Source organism: Scylla paramamosain, chromosome 9 (assembly GCF_035594125.1).
Source record: "Scylla paramamosain isolate STU-SP2022 chromosome 9, ASM3559412v1, whole genome shotgun sequence".
NCBI classification, from domain to species: domain Eukaryota; kingdom Metazoa; phylum Arthropoda; class Malacostraca; order Decapoda; family Portunidae; genus Scylla; species Scylla paramamosain.
The window spans coordinates 17,457,349-17,478,541 of record NC_087159.1 but is presented as its reverse complement, the minus strand read 5'-3'; the positions used below and the strand labels follow the sequence as shown (position 1 = coordinate 17,478,541).

The 21,193-nt window shown below is 38.2% G+C and overlaps 1 protein-coding gene across 1 annotated transcript; it reads left to right on the top strand.

Annotated features, from left to right (window-relative positions):
* Positions 1–8,334: 8,334 nt before the first annotated feature.
* On the top strand, positions 8,335–20,818 carry LOC135103302 (uncharacterized). Its single transcript, XM_064009333.1, has 2 exons — positions 8,335–8,561; positions 20,700–20,818. The coding sequence occupies exons 1-2, from the start codon at positions 8,336–8,338 to the stop codon at positions 20,780–20,782; spliced, it is 309 nt and encodes a 102-aa protein (XP_063865403.1). The 5' UTR covers position 8,335; the 3' UTR covers positions 20,783–20,818.
* Positions 20,819–21,193: the final 375 nt, after the last annotated feature.

The following is a 21,193-nucleotide window of genomic DNA, read 5'->3' as shown; positions in this document are numbered from 1 at the left end:
CCTATTCTTTCTCGCTTCATACATGCTCCTCATAACAATATATATCAGGCGCGCGGTGCAACAACGACGTAACCGTGAAATTTGAGATTTCGTGTTTTTGCCTGCTCCGTGTGGTAGAAGGGTGTAAAAGTCTCGTGGTGATGTCGGCCAAGTCATATTCGACCATCTAAGCACCTGTACTAAGGCTCAAAGTCGAGCGTAGTGCGGAGAAATAACGTGCCGGTAATGAGTAAGTTTTATTTTTTACGCTCGGAAAAAAATTCATAAAAAATTTATTTATGTACCAATCTTCATGAAACTTTCACCTAATACTATGTGTAATAGGCTCTAACACATTATTAACAAATTAAAACAATATCGGGAAAAAAAATTATTACCTACGGTATACGCGTTAATTAACGCGTAAGTCATCCACCCAAAATCGTCACCTATCACTTCGAAACCTACATCCCCAAACAGAACTACCCAAGACCTTTCAAATGATGTATAATACTTACTTATTTAAGGGTATCCTATTGTGCGCAATCAGTGTTTAACTTTGAGCGCGTTTTTCTCGAATTATATATATATATATATATATATATATATATATATATATATATATATATATATATATATATATATATATATATATATATATATATATATATATATATATATATATATATATATATATATATATATATATATATATATATATATATATAGTAGTAGGTTTACTACTACTAACACTACTACTAGGTACACTTGCCGAAAGGCGCAAGGCGACAGTCTTGCCTGATATAGGCGCCATGTCATCAGGACCTTTTACCACCATGGCGGCGGAATGTTAGTGTCAGGACAGCGCGTGGCGCCAATGACTTACAACTTTTCCACTGTGATGACTGATTGAAAAACTCGTGCACTCCATATACAGTATTGTTTCGTGGCTGAACTCACTTCGCTTGTAATTCTAACAGCTTTGTTCAATTTTTAGTTGGTTTAAATATTTATATTTACTTATCTATTAGTGTCTATTCATTTATTTAGTTTAAATATTTATATTTACTTATCTACTAGGGTCTTTATTTATTTACTTGTTTACTGTACCAGAGCGCTGGTAGACTGATTACTTTTTTTTTTCTTTTTTCTTTCTTTCTTTCTTTCTTTCTTTATTTATTTATTTATTTATTTATTTATTTACTTTGGCTGAGATGGCTCTTTCATTATTTGTAAAGCTTTATTTGGTCAAGCCCAACTTTGGTGGTTGGGATACATCTTTGCAGAGATTTGCGATGTAATGGCTGTTGAAGTTAAGGTTGACAGGGAGCATAAACGTTTATTATTATATATATATATATATATATATATATATATATATATATATATATATATATATATATATATATATATATATATATATATATATATTTTTTTTTTTTTTTTTTTTTTTTTTTTTTTTTTTTTTTTTTCATGTAAGAACACTGGCCAAGGGCAACATGAATAGTGAAAAAAAAAAAAAACGATTCCCAGTTCCAAAAGAAAGATCTAAGGAATCATCCAAAAGTACAGGATAAGTGTCTTGAAACTTTCCTCTTGATAAAGTTCAAGTCATAGGAAAGGGGAAATACAGAAACATCAGAGAGTTCCAGAGTTTACCAGAAAAAGAGATGGGTGATTCATAATACTGTTTAACTCATGCATTAGAGAGGTGGACAGAATTGGGGTGAAAGTAGAAAGTCTTATGTAGCGAGGCCGTAGGAAGAGAGAAGAAAGCAGGATAAGATAAGTTAGTGTGAAAATAGCGATAGAAGATAGTAGGAGATGCATCATTGCAATGACAAAAGAGAGGCTGAAGACAGTCATTTAGAGGAAAGAAGTTAATAAGACGAGATGCTTTTGAGTCCGCCTTATATAAAAGAGCGCCGCTCCCATTTATGTAAAGAGTACTCAATATATAAATAGATAAGGCCCCCGTGCAAAGTTAGCAGCTGCTGTGGGTCATAAAAACTGGCGGAGATGACTCAGAACGCCTAAGATCACTGAAGCTGTTTTTAGCTAGAAATGAGATGTGAAATTTACAGTTTAGATTATTAATAAAGGAGACGCCAAGGATGTTCAATGTAAAAGAGAGGGGCAGTTGAGTGTCACTGAAGGATAGGAGATAGTTATCTGGAAGGCTTTGTCGAGTTTTTGAGGCAATGAACAATACTAAGTTTCCTCTGTCCCAATCAGAATTTTTTTAAAGACCTAAATTCTGGCATGCTGTGATTTCCCTGCGTGAAATGGCAAATTCCTGAATGGTTGGACGACTATGAAAAGACGTGGAAGAGTCTAGAGTGGTATCATCAGCATGTGAGTGGAAAGGACAAGAAGTTTGGCTTAGATCACGATGAATAATATGAGGATAGATGACAGGATAGAATTCAGAGAAACACCATTGTTAATAGATTTAGAACACTAACCGTCTATATTAGTAACAATAGAACGGTCAGAAAGGAAACTTGAGATGAAGTTGCAGGAAGAAGGATCGAAGCCGTAGGATAGTAGCTTGGAAATTAAAGCTTTGCGTCAGACTCTATCAAATGTCTTTTTAAATATGTTTAAGGCAACAGCGAAAATTCCACGAAAATCCCTTAAAGAGAATGAGAAAGACTCAGTAAGGAAAGCCAGATCACCAGTAGAGCGGCCACGACGGAACTCACTGGCGATCAGATATAAGGATGTGAAGTGTTTAAGAATCTTACTGTTGAGGATAGACTCAGTTTTGGAGAAGCAGGAAAATTAAAACAATAAGACAGAAGTTTGAAGGATTACAGCGGCCTACTTTTCAGGAACGGGCTGAATATATGCAATCCTCCAGTTTGAAGGAAAGGTAGATAGACCGAGTTGGATGAGTTTGACTAGAAAATTTCCATAAACCTTTCGAGATATATATATATATATATATATATATATATATATATATATATATATATATATATATATATATATATATATATATATATATATATATATGTGTGTGTGTGTGTGTGTGTGTGTGTGTGTGTGTGTGTATATATATATATATATATATATATATATATATATATATATATATATATATATATATATATATATATATATATATATATATATATATATATATATATATATATATATATATATATATATATATATATCAGGAGGAGGCAGTAGGCACCTGCCGAAATGATAATTACTTCCAGTGAGGTCTAAAGTACTGGATCAGGGGGTGCTGTGAACTTATCATTAAACTCAGCTGTGACTTCATTGAACGTTTTTCTTTGTGTCTCACAACACAAGGGGGCAGTCACAGCCTGCCTTCTAAAAACAACTCTCTTCCTCCACACAAAACTACAAGCACCTAATAACACACACACCCTTCACACAAAATTTCAAAATTATCATGGCGACTCCTACACCAGCCTCTGAGTCCCCATCTGGGAAGGGGGCCACAAATGTCCCCAGGTCGGACTGCCCTTCTGACAACGATCCTAATTGTCTTGACACCCCCCCCAACTTTTTCTTCATTAACTTCTGCAACATTCGCTGTCTAAGATCTAATTTTCTATTTGCAGAATAACACCTCTCCTCTTCTAAACCTCATCTTTTCCTCACTGAAACTCAGGTGTCTGAGACAACTGACAGTAGCCCCTTTTATGTTCCCTCCTACTTTCTCTATCCTTAATTCCAATCCAAAGCTGGATGTTATGTGCGCAACGACTTAACCTGCGCTCATGCCCACGCTCTGGAATTTTCCACCATCTGGCTACGACTACAGAGTCACTCTTAAACTAAATTTATCAGTGCTGTATACCTCTCACCTCCTCTGACTATAAGAAATTCTTTGACTACTTAACTTTCAAAGTGGAGCACATTCTGACCATTTCCTGACCTCTAATCCTTCTGCTTATGCTGTCATCCTCTCTTCTCCGTTAGGCTCCTCCGATCACAATCTCATATCTGAATCTTGTCCTATCGCTCCAATCCCTCCTCAGGGATTGGAGCACCTAAGCGAAGGTACCTCTGGCGTTTTGCCTTTGCTAGTTGAGAGGATCTGAGGAGGTATTTTGCTGATTTTCTTTGGAAAGACTACTGCTTCCGTGTCAGAGACCCGTCTTTTGTGTGCCGAGCGCATAACAGAGGTGATAGTGTCTGGCATGGAGACGTACATTCCTTACTGTTTTTCTCGACCTAAACCTTCCAAACCTTGGTTTAATACAGCTTGTTCTCTTGCTATACATAACAGAGAGGTGGCCTACAAAAGGTATTTAAGCCTTCCATCACCAGAATCCCATGCACTTTATATTTCTGCCCGGAACCATGCCAAGTCTGTTCTCCAACTAGCCAAAAACTCCTTCTTTAAAAGAAAGTGTCAAAATCTTTCAAGATCTAACTCCCCTCGTGACTTTTGGCATCTAGCCAAAAATTTATCCAATAACTTTGCTTCTTCTTTTTTTCCCTCGTTTATTTCAACCCGATGGCACCACTGCTATCACATCTATTTCTAAAGCTGAACTCTTCACTCAAACCTTTGCTAAAAACTCTACCTTAGAAGATTCAGGGCTTTTTCTTCCCTCTCCTCCACCATCTGACTACTTCATGCTACCTATTAAAATTCTTCCCAAACATGATTTTCATGCCCTCGCTGACCAAAAATCTCGAAAGAGTTATGGACCTGATGGGGTTCCTCCTATTGTTCTCAAAAACTGTGCCTCCGTGCTTGCACCTTGCCTAGTCAAACTCTTTCAACTCTGTCTGTCAACATCTCTACCTTTCCTTCTTGCTGAAAGTTTGCCTACATTCAGCCTGTTCCTTAAAAGGGTAACTGTTCTAATCCCTCAAACTACCGTCCAATTGCTTTAATTTCCTGCTTATCTAAAGTTTTTGAATCTAAACTCAACAGGAAGATTCTTAAACATCTATCACTTCACAACCTGCTATCTGATCGCCAGTATTGGTTCTGTCGAGGCCACTCTGTTAATGATCATCTGGCTTTCCTTACTGAGTCTTGGTCATCCTCTTTCAGAGATTTTGGTGAAACTTTTGCTGTTGCCTTGGATATATCAAAAGCTTTTGATAGAGTCTGGCACAAAGCTTTCATTTCCAAACTACTCTCCCGCGTCTTTTATCTTTTTAGTAACTTCATATCAAGTTCCCTTTCTGACCGTTCTTTTGCCACTGCGGTAGTCACTAAATCTATTAACAGTGGTCTTCCTCAGGGTTCTGTTCTGTCACCCACTTTCTTCTTATTATTCATCAATTACCTTCTAAACCAAACTTCTTGTCCTATCCACTCCTACGCTGATGATACCACCCTGCACTTTTCCACGTCTTTTCATAGACGTCCAACCCTTCAGGAAGTAAACATTTCACGCAGGGAAGCCACAGAACGCCTGGCTTCTGATCTTTCTAAAATTTGTGATTGGAGCAGAGCAAACTTGGTATTGTTCAATGCCTAAAAAATTCAATTGCTACATCTATCAACTCAACACAACCTTCCAGACAACTATCACCTCTTCTTCTGTGACAGTTCTGTCCCCCTCTTCAACACTGAACATCCTCGGTCTGTCCTCTATTTATAATCTGAACTGTAAACTTCACGTCTCATCTCTAGCTAAAACAACTTCTATGAAGTTAGGTTTTCTCCGCCAGTTTTTCTCCGCCAGTCTCCGCCAGTTTTTTTCAGCCACCCCAGTTGCTAACTCTGTACAGGGGCCTTATCCGTCCATGTGTGGAGTATGCTTCACATGTCTGGGGGGTTCTACTCATACCGCTCTTCTAGACAGTGTGGAATCAAAAGCTTTTCGTCTCATCAACTCCTCTCCTCCAACTGACTGTCTTCAGCCTCTCTCTCATCGCCGCAATGTTGCATCTCTAGCTGTCTTCTACCGCTGTTTTTATGCTAACTCCTCTTCTGATCTCGCTAACTGCATGCCTTCCCTCCTCCCGCGGCCTCGCTGCACATGACTTTCTTCTATCTCTCATCCCTATTCTGTCCATCTCTCTAATGCAAGTTAACCAGTATTCTCAATCATTCATCTCTTTCTCTGGTAAACTCAGGAACACCCTGCCTGCTTCTTTATTTCCACCTTCCTTTGACTTGAATTCCTTCAAGAGGTAGGTTTCAAGACACTTATCCTTCAATTTTTGATTACCGCTTTGGACTCTTTTCTGGGACTGGCATCTCGGTGGCCTTTTTTTTATTTATTTGATTTTTGTTGCCCGTGGCCAGTGTTCCTCGTACATAAAAAGAATTATATATATATATATATATATATATATATATATATATATATATATATATATATATATATATATATATATATATATATATATATATACTGATTCCAGCACTAAGACAGCCAGTGACAACCAGCAATTCAACCAATGGGCTAAGTTGCCGGTGATCGCCTGCTAATTTAATGTAGGGATTGGTCAACGCTCCTACAGTTCTCTGGAGAAACACATTCTAAAATTCCATCTCGTAATACATCTTGATGGACTGTACCTATATGCTACAAAGCATTAATCCTAAGTGTTCATGTTAACAGTATCCACGAGTTCTGATGATGCACACTCTACAGAACAGTTACTATAAGCTAAATACTCACAACTAGGCTCTCAGTGTTTTCACATTTATTTCTAGTTTCCTACTACAAAATTAATTTAAAACATTTCTCTTCTTGTTTCTACAGGGACTAATGTTTTATCTGGTAACCCTCCCAAACGACTAAGTATTATTTGTGCTGCCAAGATATTGAAAGGGCCGAAACCGTGCCGAGACGAAAAGTCCGGCCGACATCAGATAAGCCGACTTCTCCAAAGCACAAAAACCCGAGGCGGGAGATATGAGTTTGCAGTGCTGCTGTCAAACCGAGAGGTCTATACATATGCTGTGGTTGATTGCACGAACATGTCACGAAAGAAGAACCAAAATGTTAAAGGATGGGTTGTAAATCCAAAGAAGAAAGCGGCAAGTCAGGGAGACACGATGTGATCAGACAAGCGGCAACTCGGGGAAGTCATTTGGGAGACACAATGTAAACAGACAATCTTCGCAGTTGTCCTGTTATGATTTGGCCTCAAAACATGGTTGCTTCTTTCATATATGCTAGGATTCATAAAGTTGTATGTTAATTGTATCATCTAAATGGATAAAGTAAGTTTATATAGAGAGAGGCAAAAAAAAAATAGCACTCGTCCCTACTACTACATCCCAAACCCGAGATAATGTGCGTGGTATTTAGCTCGTGTCCCCACTTTTCTTGCTCTCTGTTCGAGTCTGCTGGTGAATCTGGCAGTTTTTTTTTTTTTTTTTTTTTTAGACCATAGCGAACACAATTAAAATGGTCGGTATTTTAATGTATTAACTATTAATTTATAGTGAGGGGTTACTGATCTCCTTGACAATACGTCTAGCGTTGTTCGTTTCATACACAAAGCACTGACCACAACTATCCTAGATATCTGGAGTTGTTCTTTATGACGTGACCAAAGACGCTGATTCCACTGATCCAGGTATCTGGTGCTGCTCATTATGTGTCTAAGACACTGACCCCATTAACCCAGCGTTGTTTGTTATGTGTCTTCCTCATTTATCTACGGGTTGGCCTGGCACTGAAAGAGCGAATGACATTCGGCCCTTCTTAGGACCTGATACGAGATGGAAAAATAAATGAATAAATATATGTGCGAAAGAAATTTAACCCAATTTCTCGGTAAGCTTTAGAAAAGGGATATGTGATAGTTAACAGAATGTTCAAATTGCTTACCGATTTTGCCATATTTTCATATTATTCCATTTATTTCAACTGACCTCAACGCATTTCCCGCACTATGAAACAACGACTTATTTATTATGTTCTCTCTCTCTCTCTCTCTCTCTCTCTCTCTCTCTCTCTCTCTCTCTCTCTCTCTCTCTCTCTCTCTCTCTCTCTCTCTCTCTCTCTCTCTCTCACACACACACACACACACACACACACACACACACACACACACACACACATTCATTTATATAATAGAAACTTCCATATTTTTATGTATCTCTAAAAAATATTCCCTCATATGCTCTCAAATCTTTTCTTTAAAAAGTTGGTGTACTTATATTATATTTTATATGTACGTTTTATTCATATATATATATATATATATATATATATATATATATATATATATATATATATATATATATATATATATATATATATATATATATATATATATATTGTGTGTGTGTGTGTGTGTGTGTGTGTGTGTGTGTGTGTATAGATTATTATTTTCATTATTATTATTATTATTATTAACGTTATATTTTCCCTCTTCAAAGGCCGAGATGTCCACTCTGATCGATTACGCTCCTGTCACCAACGCCGAAGGCCTCGAAACCTCCATACTGGGCCTGCACTTTCGTGCCAGCAACAACCACCTTAAACATGGGATGCTGAAGCTCAGGTGCACTGCCACCATCGCTGCAGTGTACTATAGCGAGAACACCCGCGTGGCAGCTGCGCGCCTTACTGAACGTGCACGTAGACCTGAAAGTCACGGCATCTTTGCAGGTACAGGAGCCAATATGTGTGTGTGTGTGTGTGTGTGTGTGTGTGTGTGTGTGTGTGTGTGTGTGTGTGTGTGTGTATATATATATATATATATATATATATATATATATATATATATATATATATATATATATATATATATATATATATATATATATATATATGAAGAGAGAGAGAGAGAGAGAGAGAGAGAGAGAGAGAGAGAGAGAGAGAGAGAGAGAGAGAGAGAGAGAGAGAGAGAGAGAGAGAGAGAGAGAGAGAGTCTCCGTCTGGAGAGGGGACCACAAAAGTCCCCAGGTCGGACTGTTCTTCTGGTATCAACCATAAGTGTCTTGATACCCCCTCAGGTTTTTCTTCATTAACTTCTGCAACATTCGCGGTCTTATATCTAATTTCCAATCTGTTGAACATCACTTCTCCTCTACTAAACCTTTTCCTCACTGAAACACAGGTGTCTGAGGCAACTGAAATCAGCCCCTTCTCTGTTCCTTCCTACTTTATCCTCATTTTCAATCCAAAGCTGGATGTCGCGTCTATGTGCGCAACAACTTCAACTTAACTTACTTTCGTGCCCACGCTCTTGAATCTTAAGAATTTTCCACCATTAGGCTGTGACTACAGATGCACTCTCAAACTAAATTTTATATGCGTTGCATACCTCTCACTTAATTCCTCTATCAAAAATTCTTTGACTACTTAACTTACAAAGTGGATTGCACCCTGACGTTCTTCCTTTTCGCGGAGATCTCCATTCTTGAGATGTTCACCACCAGCTTTGGCTTTCCTCTCCTTTCACTAACCACCCTGGTAAAATAGCCTTTAACATTGCCATCTTTCACGACCTAGAGCAATTGGTGCTACACCCTACTGGTATTCCTGACCGTCTTAGAGATATGCCCAACATTCTTAACATCCTTACCTCTAATCCTTCTGCTTATGTTGTCACCCTGTCTTCGGTGGGTTCCTCCAATCATATCTGTATCTTGTTCTATCGCTCCAATCCCTCCTCGGGATCCTGCAAAGCGGTGTCTCTGGCGTTTTGTCTCTGCTGAAGAGGTAATAGTGTCTGGCATGGAGGCGTACATTCCTCACTCTTTCCCACACTCTAAACCTTCTAAACCTTGGTTTAATACGGCCTGTTCTCATGCTGTACATGACAGAGGTACTTGAGCATTCCATCACCTGAATCTCTTGTTTTTTTTATATTTCTGCCTGGAAACATGCCAAGCCTGTTCCCCAATTAGTCAAAACTCCTTCATTATTAAAAAAAAGTTCGAAAATCTTTCTAAATCAAACTCCCCTCGTGATTTCTGGCAACTAGCCAAATACATCTCCAGTAACTTTACATCTTCGTCTTTCCTTCCTTTGTTTCAATTACTTGATGGTACCATTGCCATCTGATTTATCTCTAAAGCTGAACTCGTCGCCCAAACTTTTGCTAAAAACTCCACCTTAGATGATTCAACTCTTATTCCTCTCTCTCCTCCACCCCCCAACTACTTCATACTACCCATTAAGATTCTTTCCAGTTATGTTTTCCATGCCCTCGCTGGCCTTAACCCTCAGAAGGGTTGTGGACCTGATGGAGTCCCTCCAAATGTTCTCCGAAACTGTGCCTCCGTGTTTGCACCTTGCCTAATCAGTCTTCCAACTCAGTCTATCAACATCTACCTTTTCTTCTTGCTGGTTTGCGTACATTCAGCCTGTTCCTTAAAAGGGTAACCGCTCTAATTCCTCAAACTACCGTCCTATCGCTTTAATTTCCTACCTGTCTAAAGGTTTCAATCTATTTTCAACTGGAAGATTCTTAAACATCTATCACTTCACAACCTTCTATCTGATCGCCAGCATGGGTTCCGTCAACGCGGCTCTACTGGTGATCTTCTGGCTTTGCTTACTGAGTCTTGATTATCCTCTTTAGAGATTTTGGTGAAATTCTCGATGTTGCCATAGACATATCAAAAGTTTTTAACAGAGTTTGGCATAAAGCTTTAATTTCTAAACTACACTCTTACGGCTTCTATCCTTCTCTCTGTAACTTCACATCAGTTCCCTCTCATCTTTCTATTACAGCTGTGGTAAACGGTCACTGTTCTCCAAAGTCTATTAACAGTGGTGTTTCTCAGGGTTTTGGCTTGTTACCTATTCTCAAGCTATTATTCATCAATAACCTTCTAAACAAGACTTCGTGTCCGATCCATCCCTGTACTGATGATACCACCCCTGCACTTTTCCACCTCATTTCGTAGACGTGCAACCCTTCAGGAAGAAAACAGATCATGCCGGAAAGCCACAGAACGCCTGACGTCTGATCTCTCTAAAATTTCTGATTGGGGCACAGCAAACTTAGTAATGTGCAATGGCTCAAAAACTCAATTCCTTGGCCTATCTACTCGACACAACCTTCCAGATAATTACCACCTCTTCTTCATTGACACTCAACTGTCCCCTTCTTTTACACTGAACATCTTCGGTCTGCCCTTTACTTATAATCTAAAATGGAAAATTCACAACCCGTCTCTTACTAGAACAGCTTTTATGAAGTTAGGCTTTTTGAGTCGCCTCCGCCAGTTTTTTCTCGCCCCCTAATTCCATCACCCCTTTCCTCACTCTGTACAGGAGCCTTATCCGTCCATGTATGGAGTATGCTTCACATATATGGGGGAGTTGCACTCATACCGCACTTTTAGACAGGGTGGATTCAAAAGCTTTTTGTCTTATTAACCTCTCTTTCCAAAGTGACTGTCCTCTGCCTCTTTCTTATTGCCGCAATATTGCAGGTCCTGCTATCTTCTACCTCTTTTTTAATGCTAACTGCTCTTCTGATCTTGCTAACTGCATGCCTCCCATTCTTCTGTGACCTTGTTGCACAAGACTTTCTTCTATCTCTCACCCCTGTTCTGTCCACCTCTCTAATGCAAGAGTTAACCAGTATTCTCAGTCATTCATCCCTCTCTCTGGTAAACTCTCGAACTGCCCTGCCTACAGAACTTCTGTATTTCCACCTTCCTATGACTTGAATTCCTTCAAGAGGGAGGTTTCAAGACACTTATCGTCCATTATTTTATTTTTTTTATTTGGAATTGTCTATGGGATGTGGCATTAAGTAGGTCTTTTTTTTATACTTTTTATTTTTTTTGCCCTTGGCCAGCGTTTTTTTTTTTTTCTTTGCATATATATATATATATATATATATATATATATATATATATATATATATATATATATATATATATATATATATATATATATTAGTCTTAAACAACTGAGGAATAAACGAAAGATAATTAATCCCCAAGCCAATGAAGGTTGGTTTGCGGTAAACTGCTGTGTGCAATTGATTTTTTTACGAGCCGCCAGTACATCCAAAAACGCAATACAGACATTGTTTTTTTGTGTCACATGTTAATTCAATATTGGGATATTTAGAGTTTAGGTAGATAATGAATTTAGATATATGTTGAGATTGTTTGAATAAAAGGAAGGTGTCATGAACGTATCTCCTGTAAAACATAGGTTTGCATTCACGAGGGCATTCATTCAGCCAAATAGTTTCATGGTGACATAATAAGGCATTAGCAAGAGTGGGGCCAAGACACGAACTCATGGCAACGTTATTAACTTGGACATATAATTTATCATTAAACATAAAAGGGGAATCTTTAATTGTTAAGTCTAATACGATATATATATATATATATATATATATATATATATATATATATATATATATATATATATATATATATATATATATATTTTTTTTTTTTTTTTTTTATTAAAATAAGTATCTTGGCCCTTAAATAGTTCATTACAAATTATCTATATGATTTCATCAAGAGGGATGTTAGTAAATAGTGACTTGATATCAAAACTAGTCATGACAGTGTTATGGACTTCTAATTTATTTATTTTATTTAACGAATTATTATCACTGGGTCTGATAAAGGCCGTGGCACTGTGGTTATGAACAAAAAAGATTATATCAGTGAAGTTGAACACATCTTAAGTGATACATCCAAATTTAAATTGATTAAAGACAAACCCTTCCACTTTATTACTAAATTTGAAGATAAACTAGCAAGACTGCTGAGACATCTCCTTAAACTAAATGTTATCTCCAAAGATATCTTTAACCACCTCTTCACAAACGGCTCGTTCCCTGGAATCCTCTATGGCTTTCCAAAAACTCACAAAGCCGGTAATCCTATTAGACCCATCCTTAGTACCATTATTACTTTTAATTATAAATTAGCTAATTTGTCTCCATATTGGAACGTCTAACATTAAATAAATTCACCTTAAAAATTCCTATGATCTCGTAAAACAAATCAATAAATTAGTCCATAATACTGTCATGGATACTTTTGAAGATCACCAGTAAAGCTCCATTAATGGAGGCCATACTATCGATCAGGTAGAAGGTTGTAAAGTGATAGATGTTTAAGAATCTTCATGTTAAGGAAAGATTAAAAAACATTAGGTATACAGGAAATTAAAGCATTAGGATGGTAGTTTGAGGGATTAGAATAGTCACCCTTTTTAGGAACTGGCTGAATATAGGCAAACTTTCAGCAAGAAGGAAAGGTAGATGTTGACAGAGTAAAAAAGACTTTGACTAGGCAAGGTGCAAGCACAGAGGTGCAGTTTCAGAGAACAATAGGAGGGACCCCATCATGCCCATAAGCCTTCCAAGGATTTGGGCCAGCAAGGGCATGGATAACATCATTGCGAAGGATTTTAATGGGTAATATGAAGTAGTCAGATGGTAGAGGAGAGGGAGGAGCAAGCCCTGAATCATCCAAGGTAGAATTTTTAGCAAAGGTTTGAGCGAAGAGTTCAGCTTTAGAAATAGATGAGATGGCAGTGGTGCCATGAGGTTGAAATAAAGGAGGGGAAGATGAAGTAAAGTTATTAGAGATGTTTTAGGCTAGGTGCTAGAAGTCACGAGGGGAGTCAGATCTTGAATGTTTTTGATACTTTCTGTTAATGAAGAAGTTTTTGGCTAGTTGGAGAACAGACTTGGCATGATTTCGGGCATAAATATAAAGTGCATGATTCAGGTGCTGGAAGGCTCAGGGACCCTTTTGTGGGCCACCTCTCTAACATATATTGCTCGAGAACAAGCTGTATTAAACCAAGATTTAGAAGGTTTAAGTCGGGAGAAAGAGTGAGGAATGTACGCCTCCATGCCAGACACTATAACTTCTGCTAAGCGCTCAGCACATAGAGACAGGTCTCTGACACGGAAGCAGTAGTCATTCTAAGGAAAATCAGCCAGAGGCACATCTGCTTTGTAGGATCCTGAGGAGGGACTGGGGCGATAGGACGAGATACAGATACAAGATTGTGATCGAAAGAGCTCAATGGAAAAGATAGGGTAACAGCATAACCAGTAGGATTGAAAGTTAGGAAAAGAGGAAGAATGTTGGGTGTATCTGCAAGACGGTCAGGAATACTAGTAGGGTGTTGCACCAGATGCTCTAGGTCGTGGAGAATAGCAAAGTTAAAGGCTAGTTCACCAGAATGGTCAGTGAAGGGAGAGTTAAGGCAAAGCTGGAGGTGAACATTGAACTCTCCAAGAATGGAGCTCTCTGCAAAAGGAATGAGAGTCAGAATGTGCTCCACTTTAGAAGTTAAGTAGTCAAAGAATTTCTTATAGTCAAAGGATTTAGGTGAGAGGTATACAACACATAAATTTAGTTTGAGAGTGATTCTGTAGTTATAGCGCGATGATGGAAAACTCTGAAGATTCAAGAGCGTGGGCACGAGAGCAGGTTAAGTCGTTGCGTACATAGACGCAACATCCAGCTTTGGATTGAAAATGGGGATAGAGAAATGTCAGTTGCCTCAGACACCTGTGTTTCGGTGAGGAAAAGAATATGAGATTTAGTGGAGGAGAGGTGGTGTTCTACAGATTGAAAATAAAATCTAAGACCGCAAATGTTCCAGAAGTTAATGAAGAAAAAGTTGACAGGGGTGTAAAGACACTCATGGTCGATACGAGAAAAGGAGTTCGACCTGGGGACATTTATGTCCCTTCCCCAGATGGGGACTCCGAGTCTGGTGTAAGAGTCATCATGATAATTTTGAATTTTGAGTGAAGGGTGTGTGTGTAATTAGGTGCATGGAGTTTTGTGCGAAGAAAGAGAGTTGTCATTAGAGGTCAGGCTGTGACTGCCCCCTTGTGTTGTGGGGACAGGAAGGGAAACGTTCAGGGAGGTCACAGCTAGGTTTAATAAGTTCACAGCACCCCCTGATCCATTCTTTAGACTTCACTGGGAGTAATTATGGTTTCGGCAGGTGTCTACTGCCTCATCTTTACGTGTGTGTGTGTGTGTGTGTGTGTGCATATATATATATATATATATATATATATATATATATATATATATATATATATATATATATATATATATATATATATATATATATATATATATATATATATATATATATATATATATGTGTGTGTGTGTGTGTGTGTGTGTGTGTGTGTGTGTGTGTGTGTGTGTGTGTGTGTGTGTGTGTGTGTTTATTAGCAAAAGGAAAAGGAAAAAGGCAAAAAGGAAAAAGGCGAAAAGGAAAAAGCAAAAGGAAAAGCGTTCAAGGTCAAGAAGATAATGAAAAAATAGCCTGCTCATAAAAAAATGTCCTTTGCATTAATGGTAGACAGAAAAATGAAGAGAGTAATAATATCATATTCTTGTACAGCGACGCCGTGAGAGGCAGAAAACCATGTAGTTTGGAAGTTCAGAAGACCAGTAACCAAGGAAATACGGTAGAAACAATGAGATTTAATACTGCTGTAGCTTCTAAAAGAATCGAAAATCTATTAGAGGGGAGAAATCGATGAAACGAAAGCCTTATTTCATAAGTGGAGAGCCTTATTTCATACGTGGACAGATAATACCCCTGTATAGAAAAAAAAATATTAAGGGGAAAAATTGGTAGAGGCGACACACACCACCAAAGTCTATGGAAGCTGTTATAATAAGAGAAAGGTTATTTTTTCAGTAAAGAAAACTATGTTCATTGTAGAGGAATTAGAAAATTGAGTGTTATTGAAGAGGAGGGGGTAGCTGTTTGGAAAGTTGTGATGAACGTATAGCCTATATGAATGAATTTAATTTTTGAGGCAGTGAACAACACAAGGTTTGCCTTGCCCCATTTTGAGATAGAAGAAGTTTCAAAAGTTAAAGCATTCTGTCTTCTCCTCGTAAGCTGTAGAATTGGGCGTCTTGCAAATAACGTTGAACTTTCATGAGTTAGTAGGACAAGAAGTTAGAATGTAATAATTTATGAATGATGTGAATAAGGTGTATGATAGAACAGCTCTAGAACGCTTACGTTGACAGCTTAAGACAAGAACAGTGGCCGCCTGCCACTGTCGCGATAGAACGGCCATAAACAAAATTAAACATAAAGGTACAGAGAATGAGATAGAAACCATATGAGAGAAGCTTAGAAACGAAAAAAAAAAAAAATTGTCATATTTTAGCTGTACTTATTGATACTATATTTAAAGGGTAATAGCTAAGTTTCTCAGGAAGCCTTAAAAAAGAATAACCAAGATTCAGTAAGGAAAGCTAGAGGATCGCCATTGATTAATTTAAGAAATCCGTACTCATGATCAGAATGAAAGTTGTGAGCAGATACTTGCTTCAATCTCTTTTTGTTGAAGATAAATTCAAAAGCCTTAGAGATATAGGTCATTAGTATGAAGGATTGCAGTAGTCACCTTTCTTATTGACCGGTAAACTTCAAGGTAGAAGATAAGGTGTACTGTTGAGAGACAGATGGAAAAACTAGATCAAGCAAGTAGCCAGCACGAAGAGTTATGAAAAAAAAGATAAAAACGGGATCCCATCAATCTTCCTAAGTATCATAGAAAACGCATACTCAGTGTAGTGCAATGTACTCAGGTCTATTTAAAAACACATTTTTGAAAACACATACAATCTAGGTAACTTAAACGGCGGAATACGGTAATGGTCACGGCTCACAAGTGCGCCGCGACACGTTTTGCGAATCACTAGGGTAGCTGTTTGTAGTGCGTACTCTAGTGTTAAGAGAGGCTGTCTTTAGAATGCAGAGCGCATTTACCCTTTGTTATTGATAAACAAAAGGAAACAGGCACACGATCGGGGAGGGTCAGCAATAGGTTTCCAGCAACCTCTTCCCTCCAATTGCTTTCACCCCGTTTTTGTAATACATCTGTAAGAGTGACTAGCCTTAGCCCCTTCCGTCTAATGCCTTCTCCTTAGAGCTGTGTATTTCCATGATATATATATATATATATATATATATATATATATATATATATATATATATATATATATATATATATATATATATATATATATATATATATATATATATATATATATATATATATATATATATATATATGTGTGTGTGTGTGTGTGTGTGTGTGTGTGTATATATATATATATATATATATATATATATATATATATATATATATATATATATATATATAAATGTCCCCAGGTCGGACTGCCCTTCTGACGACGATCCTAAGTGTCTTAACACTTTTCTCAACTTCTTCTTCATTAACTTATGCAACATTAGCGGTCTAAGATCTAATTTTCAATCTGTAGAACACCACCTCTCCTCTTCTAAACCTCATCTTTTCCTCACTGAAATACAGGTGTCTGAGGCAACTGACAGTAGCCCTTTTTCTGTTCCGTCTTACTTTTTTTATCCTCATTTTTTCGATCCAAAGCTGGATGTTGCGTTTATGTGCGCAACGATTTAACCTACTCTCGTGCCCACGCTCTTGAATCTTCCGAGTTTTCCACCATCTGGCTACGGCAACAGAGTCACTCTCAAACTAAATTTATCTGTGTTGTATATCTCTCACCTAATTCCTCTGACTATAAGGAATTCTTTGACTACTTAACTTCCAGAGTGGAGCACATTCTGACTCTCTTCCCTTTTGCAGAGATCTCCATTCTTTGAGACTTCAATATTCACCACCAGCTTTGGCTTTCCTGTCCCTTTACTGACCATCCCGTTGAACTAGCCTTCAACTTTGCTCTCCTCCAAGACCTAGAGCAATTGGTGCAGGAACCTACTCGTATTCCTGACCGTCTTGGAGATACGCCCAAAATTCTTGACCTTTTCCTGACCTCTAATCCTTCTGCTTATACTCGTACTGTCACCCTCTCTTCTCCGTTGGGCTCCTTCGATCACAATCTCATATCTGTATCTTGTCCTATCGCTCCAATCCCTCCTCAGGATCCCCCTAAGCGAAGGTGCCTCTGGCGTTTTGCCTCTGCTAGTTGGTGGGAAGTAAGGAGGTATTTTGCTGATTTTCCTTGGAATGACTACTGCTTCCGTGTCAGAGACCCGTCTTTGTGTGCTGAGCGCATAACAGATTTGATACTGTCTGGCATGGAGACGTACATTCCTAACTCTTTTCTCGACCTAAACCTTCCAAACCTTGGTTCAACACAGCTTGTTCTCGTGCAATATATGACAGGAAGATGGCCCACAAAAGGTGGTCCATCACCAGAATTTCATGCACTTTATATTTCTGCTCGGAACCATGCCAAGTCTGTTCTCCAACTAGCCAAAAACTCCTTCATTAACAGTGTCAAAATCTTTCAAGATCTAGCTCCCCTCGTGACTTCTGGCATCTAGCCAAAAATATCTCCAATAACTTCGCTTCTTTTTTTCCCTCCTTTATTTCAACCAGATGCCACGTCTGCTATCACATCCATTTATAAAGCTGAACTCTTCGCTCAAACCTTTGCTAAAAACTCTACCTTGGACGAATCTGGGCTTGTTCCTCCCTCTCCTCCACCCTCTGACTACTTCATGCTACCTATTAAAATTCTTTGTAGTGATGTTTTCCATGCCCTCGCTGGCTTAAACCCTCGGAAGGCTTATGGACCTGATGGGGTCCCTCCTATTGTTCTCCGAAACTGTGCCCCCGTGCTTGCACCTTGCCTAGCCAAACTCTTTCAGTTCTGTCTGTCATCATCTACCTTTCCTTCTTGCTGGAAGTTTCATTCAGCCTGTTCCTAAAAAGAGTGCCCGTTCTAATCCCTCAAACTACCGTCCTATTGCTTTAATTTTCTGCCTATCTAAAGTTTTTGAATCTATCCTCAACAGGAAGATTCTTAAACGTCTATCACTTCACAACCTTCTATCTGATCGCCAGTATGGGTTCTGTCAAGGCCGCTCTACTGGTGATCTGGCTTTCCTTACTGAGTCTTGGTCATCCTCTTTTGGAGATTTTGGTAAAACTTCTGTTGTTGCGTTGGACATATAAAAAGCTTTTGATATAGTCTGGCACAAAGCTTTAATTTCCAAACTACCCGCCTACAGCTTCTATCCTTCTCTCTGTAACTTCATCTCAAGTTTCCTTTCTGTCCGTTCTATTATTGCTATCATAGACGGTTACTGTTCTTCTCCAAAATCTATTAACACTGGTGTTCCTCAAGGTTCTGTCCTGTTACCCACTCTCTTCTTATTATTCATCAATGACCTTCTAAAGCAAACCTCTTGTCCTATCCATTCCTACGCTGATGATACCACCCTGCACTTTTCCACGTCTTTTCATAGCCTCTAACCCTTCAGGAAGTAAACATTTCACGCAGGGAAGCCACAGTACGTCTGGCTTCTTATCTTTCTAAAATTTGTGATTGGGGCAGAGCAAACTTGGTAATATTCAATGCCTCAAAAACTCAATTGTTACATCTATCAACTCGACACAAACTTCCAGACAACTATCCCCTCTTCTTCAATGATACTCAACTGTCCCCCTCTTCTACACAGAACATCTTCGGTCTGTCCTTTACTTATAATCTGAACTGGAAACTTCACATCTCATCTCTAGCGAAAACAGCTTCTATGAAGTTAGGTTTTCTGAGACGTCTTCACCAGTTTTTCTTACCGCCCCCAGCTGCTAACTCTGTACAAGGGCCTTATCCGTCCATATATGGAGTATGCTTCACATGTCTGGGAGGGTTCCACTCATACCGCTCTTCTAGATAGGGTAGAATCAAAAGCTTTTCGTCTCATCAACTCCTCTCCTCTAACTGATTGTCTTCAGCCTCTCTCTCATCGCCGCAATGTTGCATGTCTAGCTGTTTTCTACCGTTATTTTCATGCTAACTGCTCTTCTGATCTTGCTAACTGCATGCCTACCCTCCTCCCGCGGCCTCGCTGCATAAGACTTTCTTCTTTCTCTCACCCATATTCTGTCCACCTCTCTAATGCAAGAGTTAACCAGTATTCTCAATCATTCATCCCTTTCTCTGGTAAACTCTGGAACTCCCTGCCTGCTTCTGTATTTCCACCTTCCCATGACCTGAATTTCTTCAAGAGGGAGGTTTCAAGACACTTATCTTTCTACTTTCGACTACCGCTTTGACTCTTTTATGGGACTGGCATCTCAGTGGGCTTTTTTATTTATTCATTTATTTTTTTTTTATTTATTGGATATTTGTTGCCCTTGGCCAGTGTCTCATATATATATATATATATATATATATATATATATATATATATATATATATATATATATATATATATATATATATATATATATATATATATATAAACATGAGGCAGAAATGAAGTACTACTTCATTAAACAAACACCTTCACATAATATTTATGTGTTATTAAAAAGTTGTTGAGACGGTGTTATTGATAGACTAATAATTTGGAGAGAGCTTCTTTGCTCCAGTTTAGCAACTATTAACTACTTAAATTTGTTATTACTTTTCTTACTTTCCTTAGATGAGAAAGTTTTCTTGTTTGATCTATTAAAAATAACAATGTGTATAGAGAGAGAGAGAGAGAGAGAGAGAGAGAGAGAGAGAGAGAGAGAGAGAGAGAGAGAGAGAGAGAGAGAGAGAGAGAGAGAGAGAGAGACTAGAAATAGCTGTGTGTGTGTGTGTGTGTGTGTGTGTGTGTGTGTGTGTGTGTGTGTGTGTGTGTGTGTGTGTGTGTGTGTGTGTGTGTGTATGTGTGTGTGTGTGTGTCAAATCAGTAAATGTCCAAGTTTATCTTCACTTAGGTCAGAAATCCATCAAAATATAATTGAACACATTCTAAATTACTTTAATTTTCTTGCCCTGGTGATGTGGATTGACACAGGTTCAGGAGGAGCTAATGGCGTGCGTGTGATGCAGCATGGATGGCCAGCAATCGTGGGGCTAGTTGTGGTGTTGCTCAGGTAACACCTGCCCCTTACTTTCCTCCCCACTCCCCATCCTTTCTATGGTAAGGCACCCACGGTCTTATTCTCTCTCTCTCTCTCTCTCTCTCTCTCTCTCTCTCTCTCTCTCTCTCTCTCTCTCTCTCTCTCTCTCTCTCTCTCTCTCTCTCTACACACACACACACACACACATATATATATATATATATATATATATATATATATATATATATATATATATATATATATATATATATATATACTAACGTACATATTTATTTATTTAACTTATTTACAGGTGCGCACACACACACACACACACACACACACACACACACACACACACACACACACACACACACATATATATATATATATATATATATATATATATATATATATATATATATATATATATATATATATATTAGCG

What these genes read in the sequence shown, in the direction of transcription:
- LOC135103302 (XM_064009333.1), top strand. Translation starts at nt 8,336, where the DNA reads ATGTCCACTCTGATCGATTACGCTCCTGTCACCAACGCCGAAGGCCTC. An exon ending in AAGTCACGGCATCTTTGCAG is followed by an intron (nt 8,562 to 20,699) that starts GTACAGGAGCCA and finishes GGATTGACACAG; the next exon opens with GTTCAGGAGGAGCTAATGGC.